General features: G+C 44.5%; 1 protein-coding gene across 2 annotated transcripts in view; it reads left to right on the forward strand.

Annotated features, from left to right (window-relative positions):
- The window catches only part of LOC306922266 (calpain-1 catalytic subunit-like), a 68,399-nt gene extending 51,410 nt beyond the window's left edge, over positions 1-16,989 (forward strand). For both annotated transcript variants that reach the window (XM_079499718.1, XM_079499719.1), the window contains exons 14-23: positions 1-74; positions 3,305-3,344; positions 3,483-3,545; positions 5,517-5,574; positions 6,655-6,719; positions 10,338-10,406; positions 12,497-12,575; positions 12,883-12,996; positions 14,588-14,646; positions 16,206-16,989. The exon at positions 1-74 is cut by the window's left edge and continues 138 nt beyond it. In XM_079499718.1, the coding sequence (XP_079355844.1) occupies positions 1-74; positions 3,305-3,344; positions 3,483-3,545; positions 5,517-5,574; positions 6,655-6,719; positions 10,338-10,406; positions 12,497-12,575; positions 12,883-12,996; positions 14,588-14,646; positions 16,206-16,232 (648 nt within the window). In that variant the 3' untranslated portion in view covers positions 16,233-16,989. The remainder of the gene's footprint in view (positions 75-3,304; positions 3,345-3,482; positions 3,546-5,516; positions 5,575-6,654; positions 6,720-10,337; positions 10,407-12,496; positions 12,576-12,882; positions 12,997-14,587; positions 14,647-16,205) is intronic.
- Positions 16,990-17,964: the final 975 nt, after the last annotated feature.

Consider the following 17,964-nt stretch of genomic DNA (forward strand, 5'->3'; position numbering starts at 1 on the left):
CCGTCGACCTTTGAACCCGGCAAGGAGGCGGACTTCGTCCTGCGCGTTTTCACCGAGAAGCAGCAGGAGGCGCAGTGAGTGGTTTATTAACTCAGCCAGCAGGGGGCGCAGTGAGTGGTTTATTAATTTTATTAACTCAACCAGCAGAGGGCGCAGTGATTGGTTTATTAATGTTATTAACTCAACCAGCAGGGGGCGCAGTGATTGGTTTATTAATGTTATTAACTCACCCAGCAGGGGGCGCAGTGAGTGGTTTATTAATGTTATTAACTCACCCAGCAGGGGGCGCAGTGATTGGTTTATTAATGTTATTAACTCAACCAGCAGGGGGCGCAGTGAGTGGTTTATTAACTCAACCAGCAGGGGGCGCAGTGATTGGTTTATAATTGTTATTAACTCACCCAGCAGGGGGCGCAGTGATTGGTTAATAATGTTATTAACTCAACCAGCAGGGGGCGCAGTGAGTGGTTTATTAACACAACCAGCAGGGGGCGCAGTGATTGGTTTATTAATGTTATTAACTCACCCAGCAGGGGGAGCAGTGAGTGGTTTATTAATGTTATTAACTCACCCAGCAGGGGGAGCAGTGAGTGGTTTATTAATGTTATTAACTCACCCAGCAGGGGGAGCAGTGAGTGGTTTATTAATGTTATTAACTCACCCAGCAGGGGGCGCAGTGAGTGGTTTATTAATGTTATTAACTCTACCAGCAGGGGGAGCAGTGAGTGGTTTATTAATGTTATTAACTCAACCAGCAGGGGGCGCAGTGAGTGGTTTATTAATGTTATTAACTCACCCAGCAGGGGGCGCAGTTAGTGGTTTATTAATGTTATTAACTCTACCAGCAGGGGGAGCAGTGGGTGGTTTATTAATGTTATTAACTCACCCAGCAGGGGGAGCAGTGATTGGTTTATTGTTATTAACTCACCCAGCAGGGGGAGCAGTGATTGGTTTATTAATGTTATTAACTCAACCAGCAGGGGGCGCAGTGAGTGGTTTATTTTTAAAAAACCTCATGTTTCTGTATCAGTGGTGCTCAATATTTCATGTCAAGGACCCCCAAAAATGATATGTAATTGGCCACCGACCCCCATCTGAAAACATGTAGTTCCAGGGACCCCCCCAGAAGCAAAGATTTGAGTTAAAAATGTTCACTCTGAGAGAATATATTCAAAAGATTTGAGCCACATTTTCAAGATCTTTCAAAAATAGCAGACCTGCAAGCTCGTAGCGCGGCACTCGGTGCTGCTATTTTTAAATAGCTAAAGCATAACATAATGCTTTAAAACACCAAAAAGATGTTCCCGCCAGAATGGGTCGCTGCCCTCCACACTCTCCTATCCAACATCAGGTTCTTGAGCTCTGCAGTGTTGTCAGCCAAGCTGTCACGCCGCAGCACGTCTACATAGGTGGTATGCTCCTTTCCCCTCCTGGCTTTGCCCTGGGTTGGCTCCCATACGGTCCATTTACTGGCCTCTAGTTCTGGGTGCCTGACGCAGTGCCCTGCCAGCCTCTAGTTCTGGGTGCCTGACGCAGTGCCAGCCTCTAGTTATGGGTGCCTGACGCAGTGCCAGCCTCTAGTTCTGGGTGCCTGACGCAGTGCCAGCCTCTAGTTATGGGTGCCTGACGCAGTGCCAGCCTCTAGTTCTGGGTGCCTGAGGCAGTGCCAGCCTCTAGTTCTGGGTGCCTGGCGCAGTGCCAGCCTCTAGTTCTGGGTGCCTGACGCAGTGCCAGCCTCTAGTTCTGGGTGCCTGACACAGTGCCAGCCTCTAGTTCTGGGTGCCTGACACAGTGCCAGCCTCTAGTTCTGGGTGCCTGACGTGCCACTGTGAGGGTCCGTGTCTCGGCCCCATACAGCAGTACTGACTCCACTGTGAGGGTCCATGTCTCGGCCCCATACGGCAGTACTGACTCCACTGTGAGGGTCCGTGTCTCGGCCCCATACGGCAGTACTGACTCCACTGTGAGGGTCCATGTCTCGGCCCCATACGGCAGTACTGACTCCACTGTGAGGGTCCATGTCTCGGCCCCATACGGCAGTACTGACTCCACTGTGAGGGTCCATGTCTCGGCCCCATACGGCAGTACTGACTCCACTGTGAGGGTCCGTGTCTCGGCCCCATACAGCAGTACTGACTCCACTGTGAGGGTCCATGTCTCGGCCCCATACGGCAGTACTGACTCCACTGTGAGGGTCCATGTCTCGGCCCCATACGGCAGTACTGACTCCACTGTGAGGGTCCATGTCTCGGCCCCATACGGCAGTACTGACTCCACTGTGAGGGTCCGTGTCTCGGCCCCATACGGCAGTACTGACTCCACTGTGAGGGTCCATGTCTCGGCCCCATACGGCAGTACTGACTCCACTGTGAGGGTCCATGTCTCGGCCCCATACGGCAGTACTGACTCCACTGTGAGGGTCCATGTCTCGGCCCCATACGGCAGTACTGACTCCACTGTGAGGGTCCATGTCTCGGCCCCATACAGCAGTACTGACTCCACTGTGAGGGTCCATGTCTCGGCCCCATACAGCAGTACTGACTCCACTGTGAGGGTCCATGTCTCGGCCCCATACAGCAGTACTGACTCGACTGTAGCTATGAATGTTATTAATGTCATTAAAGGACCACTTCACCACTTTTCAACATCTCTTCATATAATTGGTCCTCACTAATGTTCATGATAAAGCACCACCATTTTTTCCTAATCAGTCTGTGTCTCATAGGAGGGCTTTGGGCAGTTCGGACACCCGTCCACCAGTGACATCATCATTAGGCAGATTTTTTTTTAAACAAGATTTGTTTTAAATATATTTAGATTTGTATTATCGTGAGAACGATGGCTTCAACTTTTGCATTGCAAATTTTCAGGAAAAGAAAGCCTGCCGTTTCTATTAGCTTGGATTCACCATCGATGATGTCACTGGTGGACGGGTTTCTGAACTGCCCACAGCCTTCCTATGAGACACAGACTGAGTAGGAAAAAATGGTGGTATTTTATCATGAACAATTAGTTAGGACCAATAATAGGAAGAGAAGTTGAAAAGTGGTGAAGTGGTCCTTTATGTTAATGTTAATAATAACATTATTGAAATGGAGACACAGTGAGTGGTTTATTAACACAAAAGTCCGGCAGCATTTATTGATAAATTGTGATATAATTCACGGCGGAAGCATTTATATTTGACTCGTGTGTGTGTGTGTGTGTGTGTGTGTGTGTGTGTGTGTGTGTGTGTGTGTGTGTGTGTGTGTGTGTGTGTGTGTGTGTGTGTGTGTGTGTGTGTGTGTGTGTGTGTGTGTAACAGGGAACTAGATGACGATATCGTTGCTAACCTGGAGGAAGAGGTAACCATGACGATCTTTGATCACTCACACACACACACACACACACACACACACACACACACACACACACACACACACACACAAGTTGTTTTCACCACCAGGAGGTGGTAAGGTGTAATGTTGTGTTTTGTCCACCAGGAGGTGACAGAGAGCGACATCGATGATTCTTTCAGAGCCATGTTCGCTCAGCTCTCTGGAGACGTGAGTCATCATCATGATGATGATGTCATCATCATGATGTCATCATCATGATATTCTAATTCATATCCGTTTAAACGTATATATATATATATATATATATATATATATATATATATATATATATATATATATCCTGAAGACTCACTGTGTGAAAAGAGGAGTTAACGGGCAACTATGGGCACTAGATTTACCCTAAACCTCAGGTTTAGCAGCATCTACAGTTAATATACGGTAATATACAGTTAATATACGGTAATATACAGTTAATATACGGTATTATACAGTTAATATACGGTAATATACAGTTAATATACGGTAATATACAGTTAATATACGGTAATATACAGTTAATATACGGTAATATACAGTTAATATACGGTAATATACAGTTAATATACGGTAATATACAGGTGTGATGGTACAATTCGGGAGTTTACCGGAGTTTGTTGGAAAGTTTAACGGGAGTTTCCTGTAATATACACATCCGTATTCAGTGTCATACGCTGAGTTTACTGTGGCCAGATTTGAAACCATGACCTTGTGTTCCAAAGGCGGTAGCTCTACCGACTGTGACCAGATTTGACTGAGAGACTGCCATCGCGCAAACTCCAGCTTTTCACCAGAGGAGGAAAACTATATATATTTGTTTTAAATGAGTTAATAGCACAGGCAGACTCTTCACATACTAGAGCATGTCTGAAATAAATGTCAGAGCTGAAATGTAAATATGAAATAAATGCTTAAACGTGTAGCTAGGTGTAATGTTAGAGTCCACAGAAGACATGTAAATATGAAATAAATGCTTAAACATGTAGCTAGGTGTAATGTTAGAGTCCACAGAAGACATGTAAATATGAAATAAATGCTTAAACATGTAGCTAGGTGTAATGTTAGAGTCCACAGAAGACATGTAAATATGAAATAAATGCAGCTAGGTGTAATGTTAGAGACCAGACCACAGAAGTGAACCTTTCAAGCCTGTTTTCTCAAATCCAATGGCAGTCCCTCAGTCAAATTCAATCACTGTTTGTGATGACAATTATGTGTGTCCTGGTCCATTATTCATTACTACAGTGTGTTCGCTGTTCATGTTTTCACGTACATACTTATCTTCAACTGGGATTTCAGATAATGGTCCATAGATTGTGTGTAGAACATTTCACGCGAATCGCTCAAAGATCCATGCAGAAAATCAGGTTTAAGCAATTTTCAAACTTCTCAAAATAGCGGAATATCTGAGGGCGGAGCTTACTGGTCAAAGTGACAGATGTGTTCCCCATGAGTCAAGGAACATGTGGAAACAAGTGCCATGACTTTTAGCCAAACAAGACCTGAGTTATGACTGTTCAAAGGTTTCATTTAAAAATAAATTGCCATAGCGCCCCCCTTTGGCCAATTGGAGTAAGGCTGGTTTCAGTACTATTTGGCATGACCCTCTACTATACTGTAAAGTTTCATAAGCATATGACGCTGCATGTATGTATTAGAGGCAAAAGAAGAATTTTCACAAAACAGCCATTTTCATTGACTCATAAAACCATTTTTCACTTTAAAAAAGTACTATAGATTCCCTTGTCTGTATAGGTCCAAAGTTAACGTGTAGAACTTTTCATGCATTTTGATCAAAGATCCCGGGAGGAGATTGATTGATTTTCATATAATTCAAAATGGCGGGTGATCTAGAGGTCAGAGGTCAAAAATAAGACCACGAAACTTGTTCGTCATGAGGAGACGCATATGTGTGTCGAGGTTTCATTGCCGACGGGCAAACGGTTCATTAGCTATGCACGTTTAAAGTTTGTTGGTGGAAGGATAAGAAGAAAAAAACAGACAAAAACAATAAGGGACCAAGTCCTTTCAGGACTGGTTCGTCCCTTAATAATCAATGCGATTTCAATAGGGCTTCGCACTACTGTGCAGTGCTCAGGCCCTAAGTCTGTCTGTCTGTCTGTCTGTCTGTCTGTCTCTCAGGACATGGAGATCAGTGTCAGAGAGTTAAGGACGGTTCTCAACAGAGTCGTGACCAAACGTGAGTTCTGTTCACCTTAACACATCAACTGTATAAATATTATTTAAACATTGACTTGATATGCATTCTTTCCATTCTGAGCAGGTTGATTCTATAGTCAGGGTGGTGGTCCCCAGGTTCATTCTATAGTCAGGGTGGTGGTCCCCAGGTTGATTCTATAGTCAGGGTGGTGGTCCCCAGGTTCATTCTATAGTCAGGGTGGTGGTCCCCAGGTTGATTCTATAGTCAGGGTGGGGGTCCCCAGGTTGATTCTATAGTCAGGGTGGTGGTCCCCCAGGTTAATTCTATTGAGCCTCCATTTGATAGCAACGCGGCCATGCGGAGGCTGAAGCTCAGGGGCCCCCCTAGCTCAGAGGCCCCTGGGCCTGGGCCCAACAGGCCCTTTTGATAATCTTTTTGGGACGTGTGGCGCATTGTCCAGGGTGTTTTAGAAAAGGGAGAAGAGTCTGGGACGCGTGGAGCGTTGTCCAGGGTGTTTTAGAGAAGGGAGAAGAGTCTGGGAAGCGTGGAGCGTTGTCCAGGGTGTTTTAGAGAAGGGAGAAGAGTCTGGGACGTGTGAAGCGTTGTCCAGGGTGTTTTAGAGAAGGGAGAAGAGTCTGGGACGCGCGAAGCGGTGTCCAGGGTGTTTCAGAGAAGGGAGAAGAGTCTGGGACGCGTGGAGCGTTGTCCAGGGTGTTTCAGAGAAGGGAGAAGAGTCTGGGACGTGTGGAGCGTTGTCCAGGGTGTTTTAGAGAAGGGAGAAGAGTCTGGGACGTGTGGAGCGTTGTCCCGGGTGTTTTACAGAAGGGAGAAGAGTTTGGGACGTGTGGAGCGTTGTCCCGGCGTTTTTATTGAAGTTACTTCCAGCTTCCCTGCGTCGGCTGATCTGAGCGCTCGGAAGGGTTTGTAGGGTTCGATCATACTTTGAAGATATGGGGGAGCCATACCTTTGGTTGCTTTGAATGCCAGCACAACCATGACATGACAACAAATATGTTAGGGAGAACTACATACTATTTACTATGTTATAATGTATTTCTGATGTACTAATAAGTATTTCTGATGTACTAATAAGTATTTCTGATGCACTTACTATTACAGACAGAGATCTGCAGACGGATGGTTTCAGCATGGAGTCCTGCAGAGCCATGGTCAGCCTGATGGATGTATCCTTATTACTCTGATTACTTATTACTTATATTACATCATGGTCAGCCTGATGGATGTATCCTTATTACTCTGATTACTTATTACTTATATTACATCATGGTCAGCCTGATGGATGTATCCTTATTACTCTGATTACTTATTACTTATATTACATCATGGTCAGCCTGATGGACGTATCCTTATTACCCTTATTACTTGCGCAAGCAGAGCGCGCAAGTAATAGTTTTTGTCCAGTATGTCGCCGTTTGATGCGTATGCGCCGTGCCAGCGTATGACGTAATGACTACTTGTGCTTGATATGGCAGTGGTGTCAGATTACATACATGTATACATAGGGGCATTACCTTTAATCCTCCCGACACTAAAACATATTGTCATTACGTCACCATCGAAAACCAATTACACCCTGGCATTGGGTCCTTTAATCCACATCTTTATTACGTCATCATTGAGAGCTAGTTATACCAGTTATACCTGACGTCATATGCGTAGAGTAGGAACCCTTCATGACCATATATAGAGTAGGAACCCTTCATGACCATATATAGAGTAGGAACCCTTCATGACCATAATAGAATAGGAACACTTCATGACCATATAAGACTAGGAAGGAAGATCTCTCGGTAGACAGAGAGCTTTTCCTTCTGGCTCAACTCTCTTTTCTTCACAACAGTGTGAAAAGTAAAAGCTGGTGAATATGTTTTTTTAAACTCTGGATAACATGCGAATAAATCAAAAGCCATCTCGACGTCTGTGGCTACCTGTACAGAGTTAGATATAACTCGGCCATATACGTCTTCGGCAATAAACCCGTTAAGTGTGTAGTTCACAGTGTGTATTTCTTCAATCCATTAATAAAATGTGCCCATCGTTTATATATTTAATCCATTAATAAAATGTGCCCATCGTTTATAGCGCCCGGAGCACTTTTACTGACGGACCGGATGTTGTTGTGAATGTGTGTATAGCAGCTAACAATAGCCACAACACTATCGATGCGATCGACAACAACGGGAGGTAACGCGTCTAGCGACTAGACTGCGGAGGGCCGTCTAACACATAACCTTTTTTTATAATTAGGCGGGATGATTTAGATCCAGTTATTAACGTTTTAAGATTTTCGTTGTCGTCGGCTAAACAGGCAGGGAACATTTTCGATGACGTGTCACTGTTGTGCAACACCGAGGATTTCCGCAACAAGCGCCTCTAGGCTGTGGAACGATGCGACCGGTTTTGATATCACTAACTTGACGGAGATTAATCAATCTCCGTCTCGGGGCACCTGACCGTACTAAGTACCATGACGGACTTCTCTGGAGTCCCGAGAAGTATATAATATATAGTATATCAGTATATATATATAGAAGTATATAATATAATATAATCCTGCCTCAAAGCAGACCAGAGGTAGAAAACTGTGGTTCACTGATGTCATCGCTAGGGACTGTGGCTCAAGAGGTAGAGCAGGTCGTCCAATGATCCATGGGTCGGCGGTTCGTATCCCGGCTCCTCCTGTCGAAATGTCCTTGGGCAAGACACTGAACCCATGATGATGATGATGATGATGATGATGATGGTGATGATGATGATGGTGATGATGATGATGATGACACAGTGATGTCATGATGATGATGATGTCATGATGATGATGATGTCATGATGATGATGTCATGATGATATGATGATGATGATGTCATGATGATGATGATGATGATGTCATGATGATGATGATGATGATGACACAGTGATGATGTCATGATGATGATGATGTCATGATGATGATAATGTCATGATGATGATGTCATGATGATGATGATGATGATGATGTCATGATGATGATGATGATGATGATGACACAGTGATGATGTCATGACGATGATGATGTCATGATGATGATGTCATGATGATGATGATGTCATGATGATATGATGATGATGATGTCATGATGATGATGATGTCATGATGATGATGATGATGATGACACAGTGATGATGATGATGATGATGATGTCATGATGATGATGATGTCATGATGATGATGATGTCATGATGATGATGATGATGTCATGATGATGATGTCATGATGATGATGATGACACAGTGATGATGATGATGATGATGATGTCATGATGATGATGATGTCATGATGATGATGTCATGATGATGATGATGATGTCATGATGATGATGATGATGATGATGTCATGATGATGATGATGATGATGACACAGTGATGATGTCATGATGATGATGATGTCATGATGATGATGTCATGATGATGATGATGATGTCATGATGATATGATGATGATGATGTCATGATGATGATGATGTCATGATGATGATGATGTCATGATGATGATGATGATGTCATGATGATGATGATGATGATGTCATGATGATGATGATGATGATGATGTCATGATGATGATGATGACACAGTGATGATGTCATGATGATGATGATGTCATGATGATGATGTCATGATGATGATGATGATGTCATGATGATATGATGATGATGATGTCATGATGATGATGATGTCATGATGATGATGATGATGATGATGTCATGATGATGATGATGTCATGATGATGATGTCATGATGATGATGATGATGTCATGATGATGATGATGTCATGATGATGATGATGATGATGTCATGATGATGATGATGTCATGATGATGATGTCATGATGATGATGATGATGTCATGATGATATGATGATGATGATGTCATGATGATGATGATGTCATGATGATGATGATGTCATGATGATGATGTCATGATGATGATGTCATGATGATGATGATGATGATGACACAGTGATGATGATGATGATGATGTCATGATGATGATGATGTCATGATGATGATGTCATGATGATGATGATGATGTCATGATGATATGATGATGATGATGTCATGATGATGATGATGTCATGATGATGATGTCATGATGATGATGTCATGATGATGATGATGATGTCATGATGATGATGATGTCATGATGATGATGATGATGATGTCATGATGATGATGATGATGTCATGATGATGATGATGTCATGATGATGATGATGTCATGATGATGATGATGATGATGTCATGATGATGATGATGTCATGATGATGATGATGTCATGATGATGATGATGATGATGTCATGATGATGATGATGTCATGATGATGATGATGATGTCATGATGATGATGATATGATGATGATGATGATGTCATGATGATGATGATGATGTCATGATGATGATGATGATGTCATGATGATGATGTCATGATGATGATGATGATGATGTCATGATGATGATGTCATGATGATGATGATGATGTCATGATGATGATGTCATGATGATGATGATGATGTCATGATGATATGATGATGATGATGATGATGTCATGATGATGATGATGATGTCATGATGATGATGATGATGTCATGATGATGATGTCATGATGATGATGATGATGATGTCATGATGATGATGTCATGATGATGATGATGATGTCATGATGATGATGTCATGATGATGATGATGATGTCATGATGATGATGTCATGATGATGACGACACAGTGTGTTATTTCTTTAACAGTGTGTGTTAGAAAGACGGCAGTGCGAGGCTGGGATTGATTGAGTTTCAGGTTCTGTGGAATAAAATCAGGAAGTGGCTGGTGAGACACACACACACAGCACGCACGCACAGCACGCACACACAGCACGCACAGCACGCACGCACAGCACGCACACACACACACACAGCACGCACGCACAGCACGCACACACACACACACAGCACGCACGCACAGCACGCACACACACACACACAGCACGCACGCACAGCACGCACACACAGCACGCACAGCACGCACGCACAGCACGCACAGCACGCACACACAGCACGCACAGCACGCACACACAGCACGCACAGCACGCACGCACACACACACAGCACGCACAGCACGCACACACACACAGCACGCACAGCACGCACAGCACGCACAGCACGCACAGCACGCACACACAGCACGCACAGCACGCACACACAGCACGCACAGCACGCACAGCACGCACACACACAGCACGCACACACAGCACGCACACACAGCACGCACACACACAGCACGCACACACAGCACGCACACACACAGCACGCACACACAGCACGCACACACACAGCACGCACACACAGCACGCACACACACAGCACGCACGCACAGCACGCACACACACACACAGCACGCACGCACAGCACGCACACACAGCACGCACAGCACGCACGCACAGCACGCACAGCACGCACACACAGCACGCACAGCACGCACACACACACACAGCACGCACACACAGCACGCACAGCACGCACGCACAGCACGCACAGCACGCACACACAGCACGCACACACAGCACGCACAGCACGCACACACAGCACGCACAGCACGCACACACACACACACAGCACGCACGCACAGCACGCACACACAGCACGCACAGCACGCACGCACAGCACGCACAGCACGCACACACAGCACGCACAGCACGCACACACAGCACGCACAGCACGCACACACACACACACAGCACGCACACACAGCACGCACACACAGCACGCACACACCGCACGCACACACAGCACGCACACACGCAATGCACACAACGCACGCACACACACGCACGCACACGCACGCACACACAGCACGCACACACGCAATGCACACAACGCACGCACGCAACGCACACGAGCACGCACGCACGCACACGCACGCACGCACGCACTCACCCACACACACACACATGCCCACATTCAATGTAAATATGCAGAACAATGTAAAACTTGAAAGAAGCAATTCTGGAAAATTGCAAAGTGTGGTTGCCTCACTCGCTGATATAGGCCCCTCCCGGGATTTTGCTAGCCAATGACAATGTCAAGTCACCCTCGTGATCATGTGTAAGTCATTCGGAGGGGGTTTTCCCCCCGAAATCATGTTTTTGCAACGAACGTGTCGTTCGTTGCAAAAACAACTGTGGGAGGAGTAGTAGAACGGGTACGTTAACCCTAACCCTAACCCTAACGGGTACGTTAACCCTAACCCTAACCCTAACGGGTACGTTCTGTGGGAGGAGTAGTAGAACGGGTACGTTAACCCTAACCCTAACCCTAACGGGTACGTTAACCCTAACCCTAACGGGTACGTTCTGTGGGAGGAGTAGTAGAACGGGTACGTTAACCCTAACCCTAACGGGTACGTTCTGTGGGAGGAGTAGTGGGCCAAAATAAAGTTTATCTATAATAATGGAAGAAAAAGAAAAGCTAAGGGGAACAATAGTATGGTTGCCCATAGGCAACCACACTAATAACCTGTATGAAATACACGTCACAGCAGAACAAATACACAACTAATATTTTTATGAGCAGTTTCTACACGTTTTACTCAAATTGTCCCCCCCCCCCCCCCCCCTCATACAACACAAATGTTGTGTCAAACCATGTGACTCCCATTGGAAATGCATTGCGAGCTTGCATCAGCTATACATCTCATACAACAAGCATACATCAATCTGTTGCGACCGTGTGAGTTGCCCCTGTGTCTGTATGAGTAGTAATCAGAGTAAATGTACTCCTACTTACTTTGTCTGTATGAGTAGTAATCAGAGTAAATGTACTCCTACTTACTGTGTCTGTATGAGTAGCAATCAGAGTAAATCCATTAACTCTGTGTCTGTATGAGTAGTAATCAGAGTAAATGTACTCCGTTACTTCTAGGGAGTTTTCAGGGAGTACGATCTGGATAAATCTGGATGTATGAGTTCCTACGAGATGAGACTGGCTCTGGAGAACGCTGGTAAGCGTGCGTGTGTGTGTGTGTGTGTGTTGTGTGTGTGTGCGTGTGTGTGTGAGTGTGTGCGTGCGCGCGTGTGCGTGCGCGCGTGTGCGCGTTTTCAGAATGTATGGATGCTGGTTGCCAGATATGTGGGCTTTTCAGGATGTATGGATGCTGGTTGCCAGATATGTGTGTGTTTTTCAGGGTTTAAGCTCAACAACAGACTGTACCAGATGCTGGTTGCCAGATATGTGTGTGTTTTTCAGGGTTTAAGCTCAACAACAGACTGTACCAGATGCTGGTTGCCAGATATGTGTGTGTTTTTCAGGGTTTAAGCTCAACAACAGACTGTACCAGATGCTGGTTGCCAGATATGCTGACGGAGAAACCATCGACTTTGACAACTTCACCTGCTGCCTGGTGAAACTGGAGGCCATGTTCAGTAAGTACAGGTGTATTACTGGTTAATTACTGGTACTAGTTACTAGTTAATTACTGGTTAATTACTGGTACTAGTTAGATACTCGTTAATTACCTGTACTAGGCTGATTCAGGGTACATGTATGTTGGATTCTAGACTGATTCAGGGTACATGTATGTTGGATTCTAGACTGATTCAGGGTACATGTATGTTGGATTCTAGACTGATTCAGGGTACATGTATGTTGGATTCTAGGCTGATTCAGGGTACATGTATGTTGGATTCTAGACTGATTCAGGGTACATGTATGTTGGATTCTAGGCTGATTCAGGGTACATGTATGTTGGATTCTAGACTGATTCAGGGTACATGTATGTTGGATTCTAGGCTGATTCAGGGTACATGTATGTTGGATTCTAGACTGATTCAGGGTACATGTATGTTGGATTCTAGGCTGATTCAGGGTACATGTATGTTGGATTCTAGGCTGATTCAGGGTACATGTATGTTGGATTCTAGACTGATTCAGGGTACATGTATGTTGGATTCTAGGCTGATTCAGGGTACATGTATGTTGGATTCTAGACTGATTCAGGGTACATGTATGTTGGATTCTAGGCTGATTCAGGGTACATGTATGTTGGATTCTAGACTGATTCAGGGTACATGTATGTTGGATTCTAGGCTGATTCAGGGTACATGTATGTTGGATTCTAGACTGATTCAGGGTACATGTATGTTGGATTCTAGGCTGATTCAGGGTACATGTATGTTGGATTCTAGACTGATTCAGGGTACATGTATGTTGGATTCTAGGCTGATTCAGGGTACATGTATGTTGGATTCTAGGCTGATTCAGGGTACATGTATGTTGGATTCTAGACTGATTCAGGGTACATGTATGTTGGATTCTAGACTGATTCAGGGTACATGTATGTTGGATTCTAGGCTGATTCAGGGTACATGTATGTTGGATTCTAGACTGATTCAGGGTACATGTATGTTGGATTCTAGGCTGATTCAGGGTACATGTATGTTGGATTCTAGACTGATTCAGGGTACATGTATGTTGGATTCTAGGCTGATTCAGGGTACATGTATGTTGGATTCTAGACTGATTCAGGGTACATGTATGTTGGATTCTAGGCTGATTCAGGGTACATGTATGTTGGATTCTAGGCTGATTCAGGGTACATGTATGTTGGATTCTAGGCTGATTCAGGGTACATGTATGTTGGATTCTAGGCTGATTCAGGGTACATGTATGTTGGATTCTAGGCTGATTCAGGGTACGTATATGTTGGATTCTAGGCTGATTCAGGGTACATGTATGTTGGATTCTAGGCTGATTCAGGGTACATGTATGTTGGATTCTAGGCTGATTCAGGGTACATGTATGTTGGATTCTAGGCTGATTCAGGGTACATGTATGTTGGATTCTAGGCTGATTCAGGGTACATGTATGTTGGATTCTAGGCTGATTCAGGGTACATGTATGTTGGATTCTAGGCTGATTCAGGGTACATGTATGTTGGATTCTAGGCTGATTCAGGGTACATGTATGTTGTTGGATTCTAGACTGATGTATGTTGTTTCGTTGTGTTTTTTTCAGAGGCATTTCAACAGTTAGATCGGGAGAAAAATGGGACGGCACAACTTAACATCACTGAGGTACACACACGCGCGCACGCACGTACGTACATACGCACACGCATGCGCACGCACACACACACCACCGCTGCCCCATGAGATCACAGATGTTATCAATATTAAGCCCATATATGGAGATCCCTGATGTCATCAATATTGGCCAGCAACTCTACATCTGACCTCAAACCCTTAGATCTCCATATATAGAGCTGACCTGTTCTGACATTCCATATGTTGATCCTTCCCCATCCATCCTTCCTCTTCGATGTCTCCCTTTTGACTGATACCTGTCCATTTAAACTCTAGACGGTCCTGTTGACTGATACCTGTCCATTAAACTCTAGACGGGCCTGTTGACTGATACCTGTCCATTAAACTCTAGACGGGCCTGTTGACTGATACCTGTCCATTTAAACTCTAGACGGGCCTGTTGACTGATACCTGTCCATTTAAACTCTAGACGGGCCTGTTGACTGATACCTGTCCATTAAACTCTAGACGGGCCTGTTGACTGATACCTGTCCATTTAAACTCTAGACGGGCCTGTTGACTGATACCTGTCCATTTAAACTCTAGACGGGCCTGTTGACTGATACCTGTCCATTTAAACTCTAGACGGGCCTGTTGACTGATACCTTGTGTTACACTCTCAGAGTTACAGACCCGTAAGGGTCCATTTGGTTCCATGTGTTACACTCTCAGAGTTACAGACCCGTAAGGGTCCATTTGGTTCCATGTGTTACACTCTCAGAGTTACAGACCCGTAAGGGTCCATTTGGTTCCATGTGTTACACTCTCAGAGTTACAGACCCGTAAGGGTCCATTTGGTTCCATGTGTTACACTCTCAGAGTTACAGACCCGTAAGGGTCCATTTGGTTCCATGTGTTACACTCTCAGTGTTACAGACCCATAAGGGTCCATTTGGTTCCATGTGTTACACTCTCAGAGTTACAGACCCGTAAGGGTCCATTTGGTTCCATGTGTTACACTCTCAGTGTTACAGACCCATAAGGGTCCATTTGGTTCCATGTGTTACACTCTCAGAGTTACAGACCCATAAGGGTCCATTTGGTTCCATGTGTTACACTCTCAGAGTTACAGACCCATAAGGGTCCATTTGGTTCCATGTGTTACACTCTCAGAGTTACAGACCCATAAGGGTCCATTTGGTTCCATGTGTTACACTCTCAGAGTTACAGACCCATAAGGGTCCATTTGGTTCCATGTGTTACACTCTCAGAGTTACAGACCCATAAGGGTCCATTTGGTTCCTAACTATCATTTAGCTGGGGACCCCCTGGAACTCCCTCAAGGACCCCAGGGGGTCCCCGGACCCCTGGAACTCCCTCGAGGACCCCATGGGGTTCACCGGACCCCCTGGAACTCCCTCGAGGACCCCTGGGGGTCCCCGGACCCCTGGAACTCCCTCGAGGACCCATGGGGGTCCCCGGACCCCCTGGAACTCCCTTGAGGACCACTGGGGGTCCCCGGACCCCCTGGAACTCCCTCAAGGACCCCTGAGGCTGAACGGTTTGGGGACCACTCCTCTACATGACCATATTTGGTGTTGTGTCTACAGTGGCTCTACATGACCATGTGTGGCTGACCGAGCTCTGTGATTGGCCGGGACGTCTACGAGTCAACAGGAAGCAGGAAGTAGATGACAGCAGCAACTCAGAGTGCTCTCTCTCTCTCTCTCTCTCTCTCTCTCTCTCTGTCTCTGTCTCTCTCTGTCTCTGTCTCTGTCTCTCTCTCTCTCTCTCTGTGCCTCTGCAACGACGCTGCAATGCCATGCCTGACCCGTAGAGGGAGCACTAGTAGCAACAGTTAGCATGATGACGCTCCACACATATTAATATCCATAGAGATTATTAATTTACATTATTATAATGAGTGTACGTTACGCTCCACTAATTAAACTACTAGTCCAATAATAACCATCAAATGTAACTATTTTTAAACTGCCTTCACCGCCAAAATTATTATTTATTTTGTATTGTATTTATTTATTAATTATTAATTATTAATTATTAATTATTAATTATTAATTATTAATTATTAATATTTGTATTATTATTATTGTGCTTAGGGGTCCATTTGGTTCCATGTGTTACACTCATAGTTACATTAATGTATTTATTGATGCATTTATGAATTGATTGAATGATTCCATGATGTATTTCAGGTGAGCGAGGGGTTAACTGATGCTCCATAATACATAAATAACACAATAATGTGTTTATTTAATTATGTATTAACCCGTTTAGGCCTGACTTAAAAATAAAAAATAAAAAAATGTTTCTATATCAGTGGTTCTCAATATTTTCATGTCAAGAGGACCCCAAAGAAGTGTAACTGTAATTGGCCGCCGACCCCCATCTGAAAATATGTTGTCCCCCCCCCCCCCCCCCCCCACCCCCAGAAGCAAAGATTTTCACATTTAAAAAAAAAAATAACAGACCTACAAGCTCGGTGCCGTGCTATGAGCTTGTAGATCTGCTATTTTTCAATAGCTAAAGCATAACATAATGCTTAAAACACCAAAAGGGGTTCCTGCCATGAATGGGTTAAACACTGCAGTAATGATGATGATGATGATGATGATGTCATTCTGTAGAACACTTTGAATATTAATTAAATGATAAAAAAAACAAAAAGGTGTGTGCGCTGTCTGTCTGGAGCTGTCTCCTATTGGTTGATCAGGATGGAGCTGTCTCCTATTGGTTGATCAGGATGAAGCTGTCTCCTATTGGTTGATCAGGAATGGAGCTGTCTCCTATTGGTTGATCAGTTTGTTTTTAACTGCTATAGAGACACACGGGGACTACAAATGTCACGCCCCCAAATGAGACAGCGGCCCCACTTCTGGTCCGTTTCAACGGTGTACTGCAGCGCCCCCTTCTGGTCCGTTTCAGCAGTGTACTGCAGCTGCCAATGCAATCCCTATGAGAGGCATCATGAAATACCCTAATTTCACTGGTTCATTACTGAGGCTATAGCGATTTTTTTTGTGTTCTAACAAAGTGTCCCATATGTTTGATTTGTCCTTTTCAATGTCACATACCTGCCATCTCAATATACATCCTACAATGTACTATAATATACTCCATCAGTTTGTGAAAAGTGCTAGCATTGTAAATCTCAAGTCAAAGTGGTCGCACGGTATATACGTCACGGTTGCATCCCTTGAGGTTTTCAATACCCAGATATATTTGTTGTATTTCGTTTTATATGCTTGTATTTGTTGAAAATGATCTAAACAGCATCTTGCAAGACTATTATTAATACTCATCTGGAGAATTCACTAGGTAGTCCTCCATTTAGCTGGGTTATTTTCC

The sequence above is a fragment of the Electrona antarctica genome (assembly GCF_951216825.1).
Source record: "Electrona antarctica genome assembly, chromosome: 4".
Classification (NCBI taxonomy): Eukaryota; Metazoa; Chordata; class Actinopteri; order Myctophiformes; family Myctophidae; genus Electrona; species Electrona antarctica.